Source organism: Schistocerca cancellata, chromosome 1 (assembly GCF_023864275.1).
Source record: "Schistocerca cancellata isolate TAMUIC-IGC-003103 chromosome 1, iqSchCanc2.1, whole genome shotgun sequence".
NCBI classification, from domain to species: Eukaryota; Metazoa; Arthropoda; class Insecta; order Orthoptera; family Acrididae; genus Schistocerca; species Schistocerca cancellata.
Genome location: NC_064626.1, coordinates 1248406954 through 1248430727, shown reverse-complemented (window position 1 = coordinate 1248430727; position 23774 = coordinate 1248406954). Strand labels below are relative to the sequence as shown.

General features: G+C 42.9%; 1 protein-coding gene across 2 annotated transcripts in view; it reads right to left on the bottom strand.

Annotated features, from left to right (window-relative positions):
• The window catches only part of LOC126094910 (serine/threonine-protein phosphatase 6 regulatory ankyrin repeat subunit C-like), a 314292-nt gene that overhangs the window by 143690 nt on the left and 146828 nt on the right, over positions 1 to 23774 (bottom strand). For both annotated transcript variants that reach the window (XM_049909562.1, XM_049909553.1), the window contains exon 11: positions 1043 to 1144. In XM_049909562.1, the coding sequence (XP_049765519.1) occupies positions 1043 to 1144 (102 nt within the window). The remainder of the gene's footprint in view (positions 1 to 1042; positions 1145 to 23774) is intronic.

The following is a 23774-nucleotide window of genomic DNA, read 5'->3' as shown; positions in this document are numbered from 1 at the left end:
CGGAAACATGATGGTACACATTTCTACTCCTTACACGAGGCATCACAACAACGTTTCACCAGGCAATGCTGGTAAACTGCTGTTTGTGTATGAGAAATCGGTTGGAAACTTTCCTCATGTCAGCAGGTTGTAGGTGTCACCACCGGCGCAAACCTTGTGTGACTGCTCTGAAAAGCTAATCATTTGCATATCACAGCATCTTCTTCCAGTCGGTTAAATTTCATGTCTGTAGCACGTCATCTTCATGGTGTAGCAATTTTAATAGGCAGTAGTGTAGTTCCTCAATTCAACCACAAGGCGTGAGTGCACCATATTTGCCAACAGTGTCTGGCAGACAAGGCTGTCACCCATCCAAGTGATAGCCAAGCCCAACAGAGCTCAACTTCAGACATCTGATGAGAACTAGTGTTACCACTATGACAAGGCCATTGGCAACATTAAAAATAAAGAAAAACCATTAATAAAATCAATGTGACACCAGACAATGAAGTAACTGCTATGGCTTTTTTTTTCCTCATTAAAGAAGTGTTGCCTTTCAGCTTATTAGGTTGTTCAAGGTTTTTTTTCACACATACAAGTTAGGGGAAGCAGGGAATTCCACCTCCCAAAATGTCCAGATAACTCCTATATTTTTCAGTTCCCTTTCATTATTTGTCCCCTACATCATGGAAATGTTCACCTTAAGCTCTTTGACGTAAACTTGCATTATTTGCTATGTGTATAATAAATGAGGTTAAGTATTGGCAATCATCACTGAAAGTGAACAGATACTTCTAGATAAATACAAGTTAATATCACACTATTGCAGAACCAGCAAAATAACAATTGTAGATGTCAAGTATCCACCCGTACGGGTTAGTGAATACTGTTTTGAACAGCTCTTTGAGCACCATGTCACAATAGCTGATCTGGAAAAACATTGTTGGTAGTAGTCCCTCTTCACAGGCCACTGGCAGGAAATATATTTGTAATATAAGCAAATGTTGCACTATTTCTATCTCGTGTTAAATATGCAATGATAAAATAAATGTATTAACATTACCCTGTTCGCTACAGATCTTGATGCTACTGTATGGAGCAGGGATACTCCACAGACATCTACAATATTTGGATCACCACCTGCATCTAGCAGCACTTCCAGGATCTAAAAACATTATACATTACAACATGAAAGAATGTATAACATGAATGTATCAGATAAATCTTTTTGATGTCTTTATAATATTTCAGATTCATTGAGTCATATAGTAATGTAATTGCTTCCCCCCCCCCTCCCCCCTAATGCTATAATGCTACTGAAGGAAACTCCAGATAACTGCGAGGGTTGTTTTTTTAAGTAAGGGTCGTTCGCGCGTATAGTCCCGTAGTTCGCGCGGACGCCGCATCAAGCCACCGCGCCACTTGCCACTTGCCGGCAACCTTCCCGTTCACACTGATGCAAGTTGCAGCTCTGTAGCTGACGTGTACGCATCGCTGTGCTGCTTAATAATGTTTACGATTATTGAATCGCCCGCCGCGTGTTAGATATGGTCAGTGATACGTTTTTTGACCGCGAGAAGCCTATCAGCTGCAGAAATTCATCATCAGTTAACAGAAGTTTATGGCTTGAATGCAATGAGTGAAGGTAAAGTGCGTCAATGGGTTAGAGAGTTTAAAAATGGCCGTCAAAACGTCCATGACGAAGAACGCTCAGGCCGGCCCTCTGTGATCACTGATGATTTGGTGGCTGCAGTCGAAACAAAGATTCATGAGGACAGAAGATTCACAATTTCCACTCTTTCTTTGGAATTTCCACAAGTTTCAAGATCGGTTTTGTACAAAATTGTGTCTGAAAACCTAAACTTTAAGAAACTGTGTTCTCGGTGGGTACCCAGACTCCTCACAGAAGATGTAAGGTAACAGGGAATAATATGGAACTCTTTCAAGTAATTTAAATTTTAAAGCACAGCAGCAGAGATAATATGCTGGGCAAAATAGACTGGAAAATACTTGTTGTGTGTTTTGATGGGCGTTGTAGTTCTGTTGCATAGTGTTTTGGTTTTCTTTTAATTGCCACAAATTACACGAGTGTGGTGATAATTTGTAAAATTATATAATGTATTTAGATTTAAGAATTTAAATATTATAAAATATTGTAAACGAATTGTGGCCATGTTTAGCGATTATTTTGACTACTGTGGTGTCATGTGACCCAACTCAGGACTGTGGATGAGTGGGAAAATCGTGGTCTTTTGTCGTTGGCCGTTGTGGTGGTGAGTTGGGAGCGGCAAAGTGCCGCGAGTGCAAGCATGGACGCCAGGGTATGCGAAGGAACAAAGTGAAAGTGTGTGGGTGTGAGACAAACAGTGTACGAATTGCACCAATTATTATTTGTGAACTTAAAAATGCATGGCCACAACGTTAAAGTGTTTCTTTTGAATAAATAAGTTTCAATCTGAACGTGTATAGTTCAATTCACTGCTCTTCAAAAGCCAGCCAATATCAGACTCAATAATAGGGGCGATAATGCAACCGTTTACTACCAACCCCCTTTACAGATGAGCCACGTGAAAAATAGGTAGTAAACGAGCCCGAGTTCAGTTGCAAGGACCACAAAGGGAAGAGACTTGCCACTTCATTGGACTTTTTGATTCATTATGAGGAAGAAGGGGATGACGTGTTGAGTCAAATTGTCACTGGAGAGGAAACATGGGTATCCCATATCACTCCCGAAAGCAAGTGACGATCGATGGAATGGCGACACACAACCTCACCCGTCAAGGTCAAAGCCAAACAGACGCTGTCAAAGCGCAAGATTATGGCAACTGTGTTCTGGGACCGGCGCGGTGTTTTGCTAGTGGACTTTATGCCACGAGGAACGACAATCAACTCAGATGCCTACTGTGCAACTCTAAAGAAGCTCCGCAGAGCAATTCAAAACAAAAGGCGCGGCGTGCTGACAAAAGGAGTTTTGCTCCTGCATGATAACGCTAGGCCTCACACCTCTCAAAAGACTCGGGATTTGATTGATTCTTTTGGCTGGGAAGTTTTGGACCATGCACCATACAGCCCCGACCTTGCTCCTAGCGATTTTCACCTTTTCCGGTACCTGAAACACCATCTTGGCAGGCAGCGCTTCAATGACGACGATGAAGTGAAAGCGGCTGTGAACTCTTGGCCTGCTCCAGGCGGCCGAATTCTTTGAAGAGGGAATTAAAAACTTAGCTGTACAGTACGACAAGTGCTTAAATAAACAAGGCAACTATGTAGAAAAATAGGTAAAAGTGTGTAGGATCAGAAAATAAAACTTTTTTTACAAAAGTATTTGTATCTTTTTTAAAAAAATAAAAATGGCCCTTACTTAAAAAACAACCCTCGTATCAGAAACATTAATGGTACTTTCCATTCTTAGCAATTTTAAATGCATTGTATTTTTTTAAATTCATTAAAACTCATTGTAGGTCAACAAAAAAATGAGACTCCATTAAAAGTTACAGATTAGCTGCATATAAGAACTAAAAAGATATTCCATCATCTTTTGAACATACATCTGGGACAAAATTATATCTCCTCCCTACAATTCAGCTGACAACTTGACCCATGCCTGAAAGATGATGGCATATTCTGTCTACTGGGAAAACTTCAAGAAATACAACCAAGAACATGTTTATCACAAAAGATATGATGGATAAGTTCAGTGTGGACTTCTGTATCTCAGAATTACTTGTATCCTAGAGCAAAATATGATTATATAGGATTTAGAAATTCCAGTAAATTTTGTAATAAGTGGTTCACAACTTTCACAGTTTGGAATGGAATAATCTGATGATATACTCTGTTTGTATTTGGCATGCTGGTGAAGAAAATGAGTTCAGCTAAGCATAAAATCCATGCATGTTTATTTACAGACGCCAGCTGACTTCTGGTTTTTATTTTGAATGAGACCATACTATTAGATAGGTTCACTTTGAAATTCTATATTCTAATGCATTACACACAAACTAAACATATTGTTTCCCCATTAGGCTTTTATTATTATATATTATGTATTAAATGCCCCGCAAATTTTGTACATTAACCTTTGTTGTAATCCACATTTGTACAGTATCCCTCATTCCGACAGCCATTCACACTAATTTCGTTATAAACTTATAAGTGATTTGCTGTTATATTGTGTTCCATTTAATTTTGTGCCTTCAGCATCAGCATATATTGTATATGTTTTTCATAGATTAATGTTATTTTCAAATTTGTTATGTTAAGTCTGTTAGTGGACAAAATCTGGACAAAAGAAAAGTGTGAGGCACAAAGTTAGCTCCAGCATAAGGTTATTAATGTTTATTAATTGCTGATTGATCTCAAATTTATAAAATGCTACATAGTTCAGTATCATGCTCAGAATTATTCAAAATTGCAGTTCCCTCTTCTTCTCAAAAACTCATTAACCTTATGTTGACACACACAGTACCTCTGTTACCTTCAGCCACTAATCCCTTAAATCTATTCTCTTCTCTCCATTATTCAATTTCACACACAAACAACACCCTTCACAATCTACCTTACATTTCATCTGTGTTAGTCAATCATACCAATAATTAAACCAATATTAAGAGATCCAACAATCAACATGCTCTGGTTGTATTTTTCTGTTATCTTTTTTTATTCTGAACTTCAATAGTGCTGATGAGTTTGCTTCAGTTATCCTACAGCACCAACAGTATGTACATCACTAATAGGAAATATTGGGAAATCAAGCAGATTATTCAGTTACGAAAATAATTTTTCTCTGATAACACTCATCTCACTCACTGAATGCACTAATGTGTCCATTCTGCGTATCTCCACTTCCACAAACATCATTAAAATTTCTAATCAAACTCTTATTCCTCTCGTACAGATCATTCATCATTTCCATGATACGTTCATATTTAATCACATTCATTGTGATTTCTGACGCGCTTCTTGTAATATTAGTTTTGGAGTGAGCAATTTCCAGGGTTTTGTTTAGTTAACTAATGCACAGTCTTGTGGATTACAATTCCAGTTCCTTGCACATTTTGGTAACTGATTCTGTCTTCTTTCTCTTGCATGGTGTAGCAGTTCCACCTGCTTTTATTTTCTTCATTTGTTGTCCATGGTGTTGACGTACTGGCTGAAAAATGGGGTGTGGAAGCCAAACACGGACTACTTTAAATGACTTAGCTGACAGATGCTCAGTTGTGTTTCACTGTCATTTACTTTCACTTTTCACAACCTCCCATATCCACATTTAATATGGTCACTGCACTATTGTTTAACTTTCCATAAGCCTCATTAATAGTTATCAGGCAAACCTCCACATACTGCTACAATAGTTTACTGTTGAACACATACGAGCAGTAAAAACCTAACCACAAAGTTCACAGTTCTTGAAGAATACAAAGGTACGTATGGAACAGTCGATGTCATTGTTTCTGCACACAGCCTAATTGTGTTACACTTATTTCACTGTAAAGTCAATGCATTGTTGTTGTTCTAACCAACACAGGTTACTCGTCTGAAACTCGGCCGTGGACTGATGGTCTCATGACCAAAAACTGGACCCTTATATATCCTCGCAATAATAGGTACTCAAACTTCACATTGTTTGATGTTTAATTTACAAAAATTACAATTAAAACTTAACTCATTAAATTAAATGAATACATCAAAACATTGGTTCTTTTTAATAGTTTCTTCTACTGCAAGAGTTAGTCTGAATTATTTGTTTAAATCATGAAACTAACAAACAAATATAAGTACACTAACAGTAATTTGGACAATACTGATAATTATTTTGGAATTAATGAAGGGTTGACTTTGCTAACATATTTTCAAATAGAGCCAAATAAATCCTTTAATAATACTACTAGTTGTTTCTTCAAATGTTTGTAATTAGTACAGAATTTATATTTGTTTATACGCTAACAACAGAATTTAAGTTAAGAAACAATTACTGATTTCACCCTATAACAAAATATACTAACTAGGAATAGTCAAAATAAATTAGGAAATCAACTACATACATAAATTTAAGCACAAAATTATATCTGGTGTTATATTTTTTAAAACTGAGGGCCAATATTTCTCTTTTATGAAAAGATTATATTCATGTATGTTAATGGTAATTAGTTAAATGTGAAAAAATGCATTTAAGGAGGCAGATGGCAAAACAAGAGCGAAAGTAAAAATCTGGTGTAATATTCTTTAAAGAGGGCCAATCTTTCTCTTTCATGAAAAGATTATATTCACATATGTTAATGGTAATTAGTTAAAAGTGAAAAAACTAATTTAAGGAGGCAGATGGCATAACAAGAGGGGAAGTAAACTGATCCCAGATTGCTACATCACTATGGGGTGGTCGATTTGGTTGATGTTTTGTATTAAATCTGTTTAGTGAGCTTCATTCATCCCATTTTTACATGCTATTTTCTCATCAATCAAATCTATGGAGCTGCATGTGAGAAGTCATACTCTGATATTGCCTCATAAATATTCTATTCGCAGATTGGGTATGTTGGTATGTTGTGATGAGTAGCCATTGTTCATGCATGGTTTGCAGGAGACATCACTCATCAGAGTCACATATGTATGTCACCACAACTTCAGTTAGAAAAATGTCAGGCAAATACCAGTTGATGCTAGAACAGAAATGTGTTGTTTCTTCTGGGAACAAAGATGTAGAGAGACTCCGCAACATTTTTGTGTTAGTTTTCATATGAGGTGGGTCCCCTTCAGAGAAATGGTGCATATACTAACCACAAAATCTGAAAATGACAGTAGTATTGTAGATCAAAAGTGACCTCATGCCAACCTAGTCTATACTCCAGGAAATATTAAGGCTATGAGAGTGGACTCAACATGAAGTCCCAGGAAATCCATGAGGTGAACTTCAGCCCAATTGGGCATATTACATCATTCTCTTTAGAAAACACTTCATGCTGATCTTGATTTGATTTGATTTTTTATTGGTCTAGTTTTATCATATAGCACAAATTGTACAATTGATATTGGACAGGTCAAAGATAAGTTACAATAATACACTCCTGGAAATGGAAAAAAGAACACATTGACACCGGTGTGTCAGACCCACCATACTTGCTCCGGACACTGCGAGAGGGCTGTACAAGCAATGATCACACACACGGCACAGCGGACACACCAGGAACCGCGGTGTTGGCCGTCAAATGGCGCTAGCTGCGCAGCATTTGTGCACCGCCGCCGTCAGTGTCAGCCAGTTTGCCGTGGCATACGGAGCTCCATCGCAGTCTTTAACACTGGTAGCATGCCGCAACAGCGTGGACGTGAACCGTATGTGCAGTTGACAGACTTTGAGCGAGGGCGTATAGTGGGCATGCAGGAGGCCGGGTGGACATACCGCCGAATTGCTCAACACGTGGGGCGTGAGGTCTCCACAGTACATCGATGTTGTCGCCAGTGGTTGGCGGAAGGTGCACGTGCCCGTCGACCTGGGACCAGACCGCAGCGACGCACGGATGCACGCCAAGACCGTAGGATCCTACGCAGTGCCGTAGGGGACCGCACCGCCACTTCCCAGCAAATTAGGGACACTGTTGCTACTGCGGTATCGGCGAGGACCATTCGCAACCGTCTACATGAAGCTGGGCTACGGTCCCGCACACCGTTAGGCCGTCTTCCGCTCACGCCCCAACATCGTGCAGCCCGCCTCCAGTGGTGTCGCGACAGGCGTGAATGGAGGGACGAATGGAGACGTGTCGTCTTCAGCGATGAGAGTCGCTTCTGCCTTGGTGCCAATGATGGTCGTATGCGTGTTTGGCGCTGTGCAGGTGAGCGCCACAATCAGGACTGCATACGACCGAGGCACACAGGGCCAACACCGGCATCATGGTGTGGGGAGCGATCTCCTACTCTGGCCGTACACCACTGGTGATCGTCGAGGGGACACTGAATAGTGCACGGTACATCCAAACCGTCATCGAACCCATCGTTCTACCATTCCTAGACTGGCAAGGGAACTTGCTGTTCTAACAGGACAATCCCAAGTCCGCATGTATCTCTTGCCACCCAATGTGCTCTAGAAGGTGTAAGTCAACTACCCTGGCCAGCAAGATCTCCGGATCTGTCCCCCATTGAGCATGTTTGGGACTGGATTAAGCGTCGTCTCACGCGGTCTGCATGTCCAGCACAAACGCTGGTCCAACTGAGGCGCCATGTGGAAATGGCATGGCAAGCCGTTCCACAGGACTACATCCAGCATCTCTACGATCGTCTCCATAGGAGAATAGCAGCCTGCATTGCTGCGAAGGTGGATATACACTGTACTAGTGCCGACATTGTGCATGCTCTGTTGCCTGTGTCTATGTGCCTGTGGTTCTGTCAGTGTGATCATGTGATGTATCTGACCCCAGGAATGTGTCAATAAAGTTTCCCCTTCCTGGGACAATGAATTCACGGTGTTCTTATTTCAATTTCCAGGAGTGTACAAAGTATTAGCAATTAAAATTAGGTACCTACTACAATTAATTTTGTTACTTATTCAGAAATTCTCTGACAGAATAGAAACAGTGCTTTATTAGAAATGACTTTAGTTTAGCTTTAAATATTGGATGAGTAGTGTTTTTTATTTCCTCTGGTATCTTATTGTGTAGTATTACACCAATGTTAATTATGCTCCTATGATAGGTGGTTGTTCTGTGATATTTTTGATGTATATTTGATTCCCTTCTGGTACTATAGTTGTGTACCTTTTGTTCTGTAGCAGTTTGCCTGTTTTCAGGGGGTAGTCCCTAGTGAACAAGATAGTTTCATAAATAAATAAACTTGGAACATTTAGGACACCAAGCTCAGTAAAATGGGATTTACAGGACTCCATCTTTTTAAGACCACAAATTATTCTTAAAGTTCTTTTTTGCATTCTAAAAACCTTTACACTGTGAGTTGAGTATCCCCAGAAAATGATCCCATATCTGATTAGTGAGTGGAACTGTGCATAGTATGTCTGCAGTACTGTTATTTTGCTTGTTGTAGCCTTTAAAATTCTTAGGCCATAGCACACAGATGATAGTTTTCTACACAAGTTATTTATATGTGTGTCCCACTTTAAGTTTTGCTGAACCCAAAGACCCAAGAATTTTGTGAAACTTACATTTTCTAGGGGACCATTTTTTAATTGGGCTTGAATAAACATTTGATTAGTTGGAGGAATTAAATGAAAATCGACACACACAGTTTTTTCAGTATTTATATGAGTTTGTTTTTTGTGAACCACTCAAAGTCTTTTCATAGAACTTTCTGCTGTGGACCACAAAGTTTCTGGACTCGATCCAGTGAGTAATATGCTGGTGTCATCGGCAAACAGGATAGTTTTTGTGGGACTCATATATTCAACTAAGTCGTCCACATAAATCAAGAAGAGTAGTGGATTGAACCCTGTGGTACACCATATTTTATTAGTAATTCCCTAGAAAGAAAGGAGTTGTTTCTTGTTTTATTCATTTTGTTGAATTCATACTGAAGTGATACTTTCTGCCTGCGGTTTTTTAGGTATGAACACAACCAGCTACGTACTACACCTCTTACTCCTCGTCTTTCTAATTTTTCGAGCAGAATGTTATGGTCCAGGACATCGAAGGATTTTGATAGATCTAGAAAAATACCTGCAGCTAATTTATGTTGATCAAGGTATTTTAAAATGCAGTCTAAGAATTCGAAAATTGCTATCTGTGTAGATTTAGACTTTCTAAAACCATGTTGTTGTACTGTAAGAGGTGCATATTTATTTATGATACTTAAAAGCCTGTCATAGAAGAGTTTTTCTGAAATTATCCCCATACAAAATGAGAGTGTTGCACAAACTGACAGAAAATGACAAGGTAAAGTGATTACAGTTTGTGACTTTGGCTCTTGCAATTGATAATTCCATTATTCATGATACATGGATTTCAGATTCAGTGTACATCCAACTGAACAGTAGCATCAATAGGCACAACATCAGATTCTGGACATAAGAAATTCCTAATGTTGTACACATGATTGAATATTATGGTGAAAAGTAAGTGTACAGGTTGCCATTTCCAGTACTGGGCCTGCTACAATGGACCTGTTGCAGTGCAGTTTTTTTTTTCTTTTTTCAACTTTATGCAACAGCATTACCAATAGAGACACATGGTTCAGATGGAGCTTTCCCTCACATATCAAATGTTATTCTGAATTTCCAACATGAACATTTTGGGCACCATGTCCCATCAATATACAGAACATTTTGGGGTGGTGCAATATGACAGTACACACACAGGAAATTAATCCTGTAATTATTTACTGTGGAGACATTTGAAGGAGATAGTCTACCAATCTAATACAACTGCTACTGGCTCTGACAACAGTTTTCCAGGCAATCACAGAATTTGTGTGTCATATGGTGGTCAGAAACATCACAGTTTGTCTTGAAGAGGTGGTACTTCAACAAGGTGGACATAATGAACATGTACTGCATGCTTGCTGAGCTTACTCATTCTGATGATTAATGTTGTGGCATCAATAGGTCATATTGACTGTGAACAACATGATGTTTGACCGAGATCAGACATTTGAGCTGCCATGTAATTGTAAGAGTCTGTTTTTATGTCTCTTGCTGGGTACATGTGTATGACTTTGTGGAAATATAAATTTATGTGCAGATATTTGTCACACAGTTTGTTCAGTATACCTCTACATGCAGCACATTCCCATACTGGTGACCCGGAAGTCTGCATGTCTTCCACGACTACCACACTGGGTGTTGTAGCATCAGCAGGTTATTTGCAAGCTGCCATGGCCGCCTCACCCAACACTTTCTTCAAAGATTTGGAAAGCTCAACAATGATCACCGGACCTCTTCATTCATTTTCCAATGACCAGTTCTACATTAATTCACAGTGATTTGCAATCTCCAGCCATGTTAACCTCAAAATTTGTTGCTCTACAAAGGTCGAGTGCTACACTGCTAACACAAACAATGGACTTGGGTTTCGTGTCACCGGACTGTGCTCGCCAACGTGTGAAATTTGAAGTGCTCAATATTCAGAACTATGTACCTACTAATCAATCATACAATTCTCAAAGCGATCTACATTCCCACATGTACTTTGACTCTCAATGGGCTGCAACGACAGTTACTGTTGTGCCGTGTGCAGCACCGTCATTACTGCAAAACGCACCTGGCCACTATCAGCCACAACCTGGCCTGGTATTGCCTCATTTGCAAACTAATCAAGGACATTTTAGTGCGCAAAATTCTTCATAGCCACCCCCCAGACCGGTCGCTCAAGTTTTCGACCACGTTGGTTTGAGTCAATCATTCGGTGTTTCACTTTCCAATGGCGTCATACCACACCGAAGTGACTTTCTGCAAATTCCACCAGTCATTTATACACTCCTGGAAATGGAAAAAAGAACACATTGACACTGGTGTGTCAGACCCACCATACTTGCTCCGGACACTGTGAGAGGGCTGTACAAGCAATGATCACACGCACGGCACAGCGGACACACCAGGAACCGCGGTGTTGGCCGTCAAATGGCGCTAGCTGCGCAGCATTTGTGCACCGCCGCCGTCAGTGTCAGCCAGTTTGCCGTGGCATATGGAGCTCCATCGCAGTCTTTAACACTGGTAGCATGCCGCGACAGCGTGGACGTGAACTGTATGTGCAGTTGACGGACTTTGAGCGAGGGCGTATAGTGGGCATGCGGGAGGCCGGGTGGACATACCGCCGAATTGCTCAACACGTGGGGCGTGAGGTCTCCACAGTACATCGATGTTGTCACCAGTGGTCGGCGGAAGGTGCACGTGCCCGTCGACCTGGGACCGGACCGCAGCGATGCACGGATGCACGCCAAGACCGTAGGATCCTACGCAGTGCCGTAGGGGACCGCACCGCCACTTCCCAGCAAATTAGGGACACTGTTGCTACTGGGGTATCGGCGAGGACCATTCGCAACCGTCTACATGAAGCTGGGCTACGGTCCCGCACACCGTTAGGCCGTCTTCCGCTCACGCCCCAACATCGTGCAGCCCGCCTCCAGTGGTGTCGCGACAGGCGTGAATGGAGGGACGAATGGAGACGTGTCGTCTTCAGCGATGAGAGTCGCTTCTGCCTTGGTGCCAATGATGGTCGTATGCATGTTTGGCGCCGTGCAGGTGAGCGCCACAATCAGGACTGCATACGACCGAGGCACACAGGGCCAACACCCGGCATTATGGTGTGGGGAGCGATCTCCTACACTGGCCGTACACCACTGGTGATCGTCGAGGGGACACTGAATAGTGCACGGTACATCCAAACCGTCATCGAACCCATCGTTCTACCATTCCTAGACCGGCAAGGGAACTTGCTGTTCCAACAGGACAATGCACGTCCGCATGTATCCCGTGCCACCCAACGTGCTCTAGAAGGTGTAAGTCAACTACCCTGGCCAGCAAGATCTCCGGATCTGTCCCCCATTGAGCATGTTTGGGACTGGATTAAGCGTCATCTCACGCGGTCTGCACGTCCAGCACAAACGCTGGTCCAACTGAGGCGCCAGGTGGAAATGGCATGGCAAGCCGTTCCACAGGACTACATCCAGCATCTCTACGATCGTCTCCATGGGAGAATAGCAGCCTGCATTGCTGCGAAAGGTGGATATACACTGTACTAGTGCCGACATTGTGCATGCTCTGTTGCCTGTGTCTATGTGCCTGTGGTTCTGTCAGTGTGATCATGTGATGTATCTGACCCCAGGAATGTGTCAATAAAGTTTCCCCTTCCTGGGACAATGAATTCACGGTGTTCTTATTTCAATTTCCAGGAGTGTAGTTCGACCTCATGGGGCGTGTCTTCCACGTGTGCGGAGAACTCAAACCTTTGGTCATACGAGTTACCAATGGCGCCTTCTGTCCCCCCCCCCCCTTCCCCCCCGCACTCGCAGGGGCCCTGGTTCTGGCCACTCAGCCACTCGCCTCTCCCACAGCACCACCTGTGTCTTCTGCACCGGCCTTCCATGTTATTTCTAAGGTGGATCAATTGAAATCAATGCCTGTAGCCTACGGTCGAGTTTACGGGACCGCAATGCCTACCGTGCAACCGCCCGTTCCCACGGTACCAACCATGTCAGCCGCATGGCGTTTTTGCAACACATCAGTTGCTATGGACGTTTTTGCCAGAAACACACCCATGTCTACCACAGCAGCCTGCTGTATAGCTGTCTCGGACCAGACAGTTTACAGTTTTACAAGAGACACCAACACTGCCTTCGTCCCCTACTCCAAGTCGTCTGTTAAAGCTGCCACCTTTTTATGAGGACAACCTAGTGTCATGGTTTGCACTTGTTGAGCATCTTTTCAAGTTGCGACACGTGTCCGATGACAACTCTAAATTCCTGTGTCTCGTCACACACCTCCACGATCGTTCAGGCTGAACTTGCGATCTACTCCTCTTGCCACCACCTCCGCCGAAATACGAGTTTGCGAAGAAGATGATCACTGAACGACTCACCTGCTCACCACAAGAACTAATCATAAAGATCTTGTATGAGGAACACCTGGGGGACCGAACCCCATCATAACTCTGGCGCCATCTTCGGTTATTTGTGAGTCACTCTGTGGGTGCAGCAGACCAACTGTATTCATTGCTATGACAATGCCAGCCAGCTCACCACTCACCGCTAGCTGGCACAACTGCTCCCGCTTACCGGCCATCTGCTGGCAGAGGCAGGGCTCATTCCACCTCTGTGCCTTCTACATCACCTGCCAGCATCCACTTGCTCTCTCCACCATCCAAGCACTCCAGGATCGCCCATGCACCATACGTGACAGTATACATGCCAGAACAAATCAAAGAGGACAAGTCTCTTCCGCTGCCGCAGTCATCACCACCACCACCACATCCGGCTCATCCATACTGTTGGTACCACAAGGTTTTCAGCAAGGATGCTAAGAAGTGTTGGTTACCTTGCCAGCACCAAATGCCAACCACAGGACCTAAAAGATGTCGAGTCCTGCAAGGAACCTCACAGGCGTCCTCATACATTGCACTGCATCCACTCATCTGCCTTGTTGAGCGGTTGTTTGTACGTAACTGACATTTCATCACAGCTCACTTTCCTAGTCGACACTGGTGCTGACATTTCTATCGAACCTACATCGATGGCTCTCCCCGTTTTTTCCACCTATGAGGTCACTTCTACAAGATGTCAACACATCAACATTACAAACTTCAGGCTCTGTCAAAGTTATGGTACACCTATCTCATTCTCTGTCTTTTCTGTGGACTATCTATGTTGCCAACATTGATGAACCAATTCTCGGTATCGATTTTTTGTCCCATTACAAACTCTCCCCAAACGTAGTTCAGGGCTCAGTGCTACATCATCCCACTAAAACTCATATACAGTGCTCCTGCACTTTTGTTCCCCATTCTGCTTCTCTCATGACAAGTGAATTAGCACACGAGTGCTTCACCCTTGCAGGCGACACCGTGACCTGCGTAACTAATCTACTGTCAGAATACTCCACTGGGACAAAGACAAGCTGAAACAACGCATTGCACAGACATACAATGAGCTCATTGCAGCTCGTAACTCACTGCTAAAACTGCAGTCCACAATTCCACCAACTAATCGAGCTTCTCTGGATGACACCAGCTTGCAAACTCATCAGGTTAGTCCACACACATTAATCGTGTGTGAAGATTCACGTCCGGTAGACTCTGCACCCCTGACGCACTTGCCACATCCAGTGCCTTGTGTTCCTAACAGTGCTTGTAATGACAGTCGCGCATGTGATATGACCATGCACACCACGCAAGCAGCCACCCCGCATGTCGATAAACATTCCCCCTCTCTTGCGCACCAGCCACGTGACTTGGTGGCCATCGCTGTTCCACACACGACGCCAATGCCGCTCTCACCCGCACCGATTATCAAGTGCAAGGTTGACAGCAGACACTCACCGCATGTGCTGACCCACTCCACATTGTGCGTGGAGCCACACTCTCCACACAAGCACACGTTGCACTCACGCACTAGGCATGTGACTTTTGTGCTGCCCTTTCCCACTCACGCTAACGGCTATGGCTCATCGCACCCTACTCATTCAAAAACTTCGCGACAGGACAATGATCAGTCTCGTGTGCAGTTCTCAGTTTCCTCCATCACTGAAGGTACAATGCACAAAATAGTTACCACTTCCAGCCCTCCTTTTAGGCACAAGGTTAGACGGCTCAACCCTCTTAAATTGCGCGCACCCCAGCAGCAAATTAACGAACTTTTGGTGGCAGGTATCCTGCAACCGTCAGACAGCAACTGGTCTTCACCGATTCACCTCGCCCTCAAACACAATGGTTCTTTCCAAATGTGCGGTGATTACAGACATCTATGCTTTCGCTCATATGTTATCGGGCGCTACAATCTTCAATGTTATTGACTGTAAACGTGCCTACCACCAGATTCTCATAGCACTGGTAGACATCTGTAAAACAGCTACTATCATGCCACTTAGTTTGTTCCAATACAACTTCATGTCATTTGGCCTGAAAAACACGGTGCAAATGTGGCAGCGATTCATTGACTCCATCTTACGACAGTTCGAGTCTTGCTTTGCATATCTGGATGACATACTCATTTTCAGCAAGTCGGCTGAGGAACATATAAATCATTAATCCATGGTCCTCCAGACCTTGAACTCCGACGGTGTTGAGGTCAACAAAGACAAATTCCTATTGTGCCAGCCTTCCATCACTTTCTTAGGCTACACTGTCTCCACCCACGGAATACAGCCTCCCAAATCTCGCATGCAGGCCATCACGTCAATACTGCCCCCTGCTACTTACAAAGAACCCCAATGTTTCCTGGGCACAATAAATTACTACTGCCATTGCCTGCCCTCTTCCGCTGTCGTGGAGGCCCCCACTGTCAGACTCGCTGTCGGGTAAACAGACTTCAGGACTCAAACCCGTTCACTGGACTGCACATATGCTGGAGGCCTTCAATGCACTAAAGATTTCTTTAGCTCACGCTGTGACGCTCACCCACCCTGGCCCCTCGGCTAAGTTGTTCATCACTGTGGACGCCAGTGATATCATGGACGCCAGTGATATCAGTGGGAGCAGTACTATAGCAATGCAAGGCAGACATGGTTTCCTGTCTTTCTTCTCTAAAAAACTATCAACAGCTCTGAAGAAATACTCTGCTTTCAATAGAGAACTCCTTGCAGTCTACGAGGTCGTCAAACACTTCTGCCCCGACATGGAGGGTCGCTCGTTCTTCATACTCATGGATCACAAACCACTCGCAGATGCTTTCTGCAACCCCCTAGAGGACCCACCCCCTTGGCGTTTCTGCCACTTTGATGTAGGCTCACAATTCACAACCGACGTTCGCTACATCAAAGGCACAGACAACACTGCTGCAGATTTTTTCTCACGGATCAATACTATTTTGCACATCATAGAGTTATCCAACCTGGCTGCCCTACAAGCCTCTGACGAGGAATCTCAAGCTCTCCTTGCAGACCCTCAAACATCCCTTGTGTTTACCAAAGCTAAATTCCCTGGCATTGTGGACAAGGTGTGGTGCAACACTTTTGTTGGTATCTTACGCCCGTTTCTCCCCCCTCCCCCCCCCCCCTTCCCCCTCAGCAACAGCAGGCCTTTGACATACAGCATAACCTCGCTCACCCTGGCATCTGTGCCACTACATGGATAGTTTCCAAGTGTTTCATTTGGAAAAATATAAAAGTGACTGTCTGACCTGGGCACACAGCTGCATCCCCTGTCAATGCCACACCACCCCACCACTGGGCAGGTTTAACATTACCCCAGGACGATTTCACCATGTACATATCAAACTTATCGGTCATCTTCCACTGTCGGAGGGCCACAGATACATTCTATCCGCAACTGACCACATGTCCTCCTGGGTAGAGGCAGTTCCTTTACCTAACATCATGGCTTAGACCATGGCCAAGGGTTTCATCTACTCATGGGTTGCTAGGTTCGGTTGTCTGACCTACACCACCACCAACCAGAGTCAGCAGTTTGAGTCTTCCCTGTTCACCATTTTATGTAACATCTGTGGCATAAAGAAAATTCGTACCACAGCCTACCAACCACAAAGCAATGGGCTGGTAGAAAGGTGGCACCACACTCTGAAAACGGCCCTCAGGTGCCACAACTGCCTCTGGTCTGAAGCCCTTCCATGGGTGCTCCTCAGCCTCTGCTCAGCTTTCAAGCCCAACTTACAGAGAACTATCTCAGAATTTGCTTTCGGGGAGAAACCCATCCTACCAGAGGAACTCATTCAGTCTCAAGTACCTGAAGATTTCCCCCCTCCTACCGAGATTTCATAGGTCGTATGCGCACTCACTTCAAACATGTGCGCCTGCACCCACCTATGGGCCACTCCCCGCCGGACACTTAAGTGCCAACCGTTCTCAACACTTGTTCCCATGTGATGCTGAGAGACGATTCGGTCCAATAATCTCTGCAACCACCTTACCTTGGTCCCTTTAAAGTCCTCTGGCGCGGCGATAAAACTTTCAACATCATTGTCAAAGACTCTCCCCATAACTGTTTCATTACACCAACTCTAACCAGCATTCATGGACCCTGACATCCCCTGCTGGCTCAGTCAGATTCTTCCAACAACTCTCCCGCCAGCCGTGGAGCCCAACAACATTTCTCCTCAGCCCACCATGCCAATTTTTTCACCCAACGCCTCCCCGTTGCCATTCGCGGGTATCTCGGATATGTCAACCTCCACCCTATGTGCGGGTTTTGCTGCTACCTCACCGACTACGGAGACACCCTCTCCCACAGTCACCCTGCTCTGCAACGTACCCCCACACCACGTGGACAACATTTCAATCATAACTCTCGATGACAGAGTTCTCATTCTACTCACAGACACCGCAACCTCGCCACCCAATGACCAGCTAAATTTCAGTGTTGCACACAGCATTACACTAGCTTGTGAGTGTGAGCCGACAACAATACATGCCTTCATCTCACTGGACTGCTTGGTTAGCATCCGGGCTTGCCACACCTACCCCGCCCTCCACCATTCCACCCACCTGCTCATGGGCCAGCTGCTGCATCGTCCACCCTTGCTGGCTCAATGACTTCGAGGTGGCCCTGCCTCCTGTTGCTCTGCCTCCGCACCCCACCCTGGTCGAGGTGGAGGTCCCGGTCATGCGTCTACCACCTCGTACAACCACCAACATAGTCAATGCCCACACTGTCTCCAGCAAAGACTCACCTGTCAGTGTACAGTGGGGGGAGAGGGGGGAGAGGGGGGGGGGGCGGGGGCGGGCAGCTGTGTGGTGTCAATAGGTCATATCAACCATGAACAACATGATCTTTGACTGAGATCAGGCATTCAAGCCACCATGTAATTCTAAAAGTCTGTTTTTAAGTCTCTTGCTGTGTACATGTGTACGACTAGTGTGAAAATATATATTTATGTGCAGATATTTGTGGAACAGTTTGTTCAGTATACTTCTACAAGCATCACGTTCCCATAATGTAATTATACAGGGTGTTACAAAAAGGTATGGCCAAACTTTCAGGAAACATTCCTCACACACAAAGAAAGAAAATATGTTATGTGGACATGTGTCCGGAAACGCTTACTTTCCATGTTAGAGCTCATTTTATTACTTCTCTTCAAATCACATTAATCATGGAATGGAAACACACAGCAACAAAATGTACCAGCGTGAGTTCAAACACTTTGTTACAGGAAATGTTCAAAATGTCCTCTGTTAGTGAGGATACATGCATCCACCTTCTGTCGCATGGAATCCCTGATGCGCTGATGCAGCCCTGGAGAATGGCGTATTGCATCACAGCCATCCACAATACGAGCACAAAGAGTCTCTAAATTTGGTACTGGGTTGTGTGGACAAGAGCTTTCAAATGCCCCCATAAATGAAAGTCAAGAGGGTTGAGGTCAGGAGAGCGTGGAGGCCATGGAATTGGTCTGCCTCTACCAATCCATCGGTCACCGAATCTGTTGTTGAGAAACGTACGAACACTTCGACTGAAATGTGCAGGAGCTCCATCGTGCATGAACCACATTTTGTGTCGTACTTGTAAAGGCACATGTTCTAGCAGCACAGGTAGAGTGTCCCATATGAAATCATGATAATGTGCTCCATTGAGCGTAGGTGGAAGAACTTGGGGCCCAATCAAGACATCACCACCAATGCCTGCCCAAACGTTCATAGAAAATCTGTGTTGATGACGTTATTGCACAATTGCGTGCAGATTCTCATCAGCCCACACGTTTTGATTGTGAAAATTTACAATTTGATCACGTTGGAATGAAGCCTCATCCGTAAAGAGAACATTTGCACTAAAATGAGGATTGACACATGGTTGGATGAACCGTTCACAGAAGTGTACCCGTGGAGGCCAATCAGCTGCTGATAGTGCCTGCACATGCTGTACATGGTACGGAAACAACTGGTTCTCCCGAAGTACTCTCCATACAGTGACGTGGTCAACGTTACCTTGTAGAGCAGCAACGTCTCTGACGCTGACATTAGGGTTATCGTCAACTGCACGAAGAATTGCTTCGTCCATTGCAGGTGTCCTTGTTGTTCTAGGTCTTCCCCAGTTGCGAGTCATAGGCTGGAATGTTCCATGCTCCCTAAGATGCCGATCAATTGCTTCGAACGTCTTCCTGTCGGGAGACCTTCGTTCTGGAAATCTGTCTGAATACAAACGTACCGCGCCAAGGATATTGCCCCGTGCTAATCCATACATCAAATGGGCATCTGCCAACTCTGCATTTGTAAACATTGCACTGACAGCAAAACCACGTTCGTAATGAACACTAACCTGTTGATGCTACGTACTGATGTGCCTGATGCTAGTACTGTAGAGCAATGAGTTGCATGTCAACACAAGCACCGAAGTCAACATTACCTTCCTTCAATTGGGCCAACTGGCGGTGAATCGAGGAAGTACAGTACATACCGACGAAACTAAAATGAGCTCTAAGATGGAAATTAAGCGTTTCCGGACACATGTCCACATAACATCTTTTCTTTATTTGTGTGTGAGGAATGTTTCCTGAAAGTTTGGGCATACCTTTTTGTAACACCCTGTATAAACAAGTTTCAGTGTATGAAATTTCACACACCATCCTGTACTAGATTGTCTGTAATTCATGATCACCATTACTGCTTTCCTGTTGTCATTCTGCTGGGAGGATTTCAGTTCAACTGATCACTAAACGCAACTGTTCCATATTCAACTGCAGTCTGAGTTCCAACTTTTCATGTACCAAGAGTGATAACTTTTGTATTAGAATTAACATTAACTGTTTCTTTTTAACTAGATCATTGAGGGGGGGGGGGCATTGTAATTCTAAAATTCCTGCATAATCTCTTGCAAAAAATATAAGGTCTTGTGTAGTTCAATCATGGAAGAATTTTTTATTTTATATCTGATTGTTTTTCTCGGGTCCAAAATTTATTCAATAATGATGCTTTATATTCTTTGTTGTAGTTGATCCCACTCCAGCTACTGCTAGGTCTGGGTGCTCATGAGTCCTCTCCATTTGGCTCAGTCCTCCCACCACTTTTCTTCCTCCACTTGCTGCCAGATCACACCTCTCCCTTCCATAGATATTCTCACTCCCATTTTCCACCATGTTCTTGGGCACCCTCTAGGTCTATTTCCATCCACCTTTAAATCTTCCATAATTTTGGGAAGTCTCTGCCCACACATCCTCTTAACATGCCCTTACCATCTTAATCTCTTTTTTTTCTATTTCTTGTCTCATACTTTCTTGTTTAATGTCCTTTCTAATATCTACATTCCTTACTCCATCAATTCTTGTTTTTCCCTTTAACTGCACTCAGAAATTTCATTTCACCCGGCTTGTAGTCTGTTGCAGTCCCTTTCTGTCATTGTCCATGTTTTTCCTCCATAAGTGAGAAATAGGGAAGTAATAACCCTTATACATAAGTAGTTTTGCTTTTTCTGAAACTTCCTTATTCCAAATCAGGTATTTTATTGTTTGGTAGAAATTTCCTCCTTCTGTAATTATTAATTTCATTGGTTATTCTTCCATCACTAGATATTTCACTCCCTAAATAAGTGAAACTGTCTACCACTTTGAGGGGTTCTCCATTCAAAGTAATATTCCCATTGATCCCTCTGTCTCTTCCAAATACCATTACTTCACTCTTATCTTTATTTATTTTTAATCCATACCTTTCCATTATTTCCTTCCACACATCAAGTTGTAAATGCACATCTACATCTTTATTGCCCCATATTACCATAGCAATTCTTTGTATTGTGGAATAATTTTTTGTATAGAGTGACACCTCAGATATGTGTTTCACCTTTCATGTGACTGATGTATATATCTATTTTGTCTGTTTTGTATAAGGGTTTCAAAACGCCTGTATGAACTGTTTGATAAAAGCTGCTGCTTGGACATCATTTCTGGCTTCATAGCCACAGAATTTTTGTCCACTCATCCCACTGCTCACAACTGCTTGAGGCAATTTAGCAATGTTACAACCTATTAAACATAGTGCTGCATGAAAGGAATGTTACAATCTATTAAACATGGTGCTGCATGAATCTCTACCTGTATCAACTACTTATTTACTTTGCTCTATCCCTTTTCACATTCTGAAACTTTCCAGTGAATTTTTTCTACTTCACTCATTGGACTGTGTCTCACTCCTGCCAGTTGACTTGCTAACCACCTATTTGTTCTCCCCCCTCCTCCCTCACCCCTCACCCAAGTACTCTCTGTCTTAACATATTGAAATTCAGTTCTGAGTCCATTAGTTTGGCCTGAAATTCATTTCAGAGATTATCTTTTGGTTAAATGTATTAGTGAGCTCTGTTCACTGACTGCCAATTGCATTCCTTGATTTATTATAACAGTCCTGCATATCCCTTTTAATTTCTTGGCGAAAGTTTTTAATTTCTTGCAATATCAGAAACATGAAGTTGTTACCAATAGTGTTCATTACCGTTTTCTAACTAATCACCAGTGCAAAACTCCACACCCCTAGTTTAACTTACAAATGCCACTATCTTCTATATCACAGTTCACAGAATTAGCAAAATTTAACATCTGTTCTTTGTTAACTTAAACATTCAATTGTCCTTCTTGATTAACAATATTGCTACTGTTTTGTTCCTTAACAGCCATTGTAATAATGTTGACTGTAGTCCCCATTTGTTACAAGTCAGTTGAACCATCAATGACAACAGTGAATTTTCTGTTTTCTTGGTCTGTAAGCTCCACACATTCCAAAACTTATATTTCAGGCTGCTGTGGATAAGATTTCTTCCACTATTAAATTATGCAAAACACAATTGAATTCAGTTTGAACACTTTATTAGTATAAATCATCTCTCCACCAAACAAGCACTTCAAATATGCATTTTTTACTAATACTGTGAGCCATAAATTAAGTCTGTAAATCCAAAATGCTCTTTGCTTCGTAACTGGTCTGTAATTCATAATCTCACTTAAGTGGCTTGTATTTCCCGTTTTTTTATAGACCACAAATTCTGAACACTGTATAGAGGAAAATTCTATAAAGAGGAAGACTTCCAATTCATAATTATGAAACTCAAGTCAAATTTTACTGAGGATGTATTACAGAAAAAACAGTAAGTGTACAAACTAAAAAAGAATTAGCTGCAAAAAATTACTTCAATAACTGAATTGTAAAACAAAGGTTTAGTTAAATTTTCACAAAAATCAATAAATGTATACTATTTGAACATCACTTACTGATACCTAGTATTTTTTGAAGTAGTCAAGCAAGCATATTTGCTCCCTATTTCTTCTGAACTGTACCAGAAACATATCTTGCTCCAAATGAGAAAGTTATGCTACTCTTGTGCCCTCAAATTTATGGGCCATCATGAACCTTCTTAATGTTTCAAATCCTTCAGCCACCTTAGTATATGAGGGTACACTACCACTTTTATTTTCACTTCCATTTCCCATGCTTCTCTCAGCAGTCAACCCCTCAACACTCAGCACTCCTGTGGTAACCACATTATCGTCTAGAGCCACAATGTCCTCAAAAGTTACATAACTATTCCCTGTTAATTCATGGAACTCCTACAATTCTTCCACTGGAGCAACCACCTCAATCATATGAAATCCTGCTTTCATTAAATAGTTTTTGATGGTTTGAGCACTCACTTGCCTCCATGAATACATAATCAAATTTGTACCTTAAATTGCATGTTACACTGACTTCCTGGCTTTCTTTGGTCTATGGCATTCAAAATCTTTCTTACCAGAGCTGTCCAGTATTTAAGCTTAAGGACATATATTATGCCCAAGTCTAGAGGCTGCAGACAGCAGGTACAATTGGATTTCAGGTAAAACACTTTTAGATTTCTCAGAAATGAAACATCTGGAGGATGTGCTACATATCTATTTACAAATAACAGCAGAGTGCACCCCTATGAAATTTCCTATGCTTTAGTATTCTGTGTGTATTTACATTGAAAGGTAGAAGTATGTTTGAAGCACCTTGGATTTTTAGGCTTCCAAATAACCACAGATTTTAGTTTCTCACTGCCATCAGTGTTTTTGTGCAACAAAATGGTAAGCCCTCCTTGCTTTTCATACCACATAGCAATTTCATCATGAAAAGTGAATGTCTTATCCAGTATTAAATTAAAGAATATGCCAGTTCTGTCAGAGTTAAAAAATGTTACATAGCCCATGGCCAGTTGTGAGACTAGGGAAAGTCTGCATCCATTGAATGACAGTTTGCT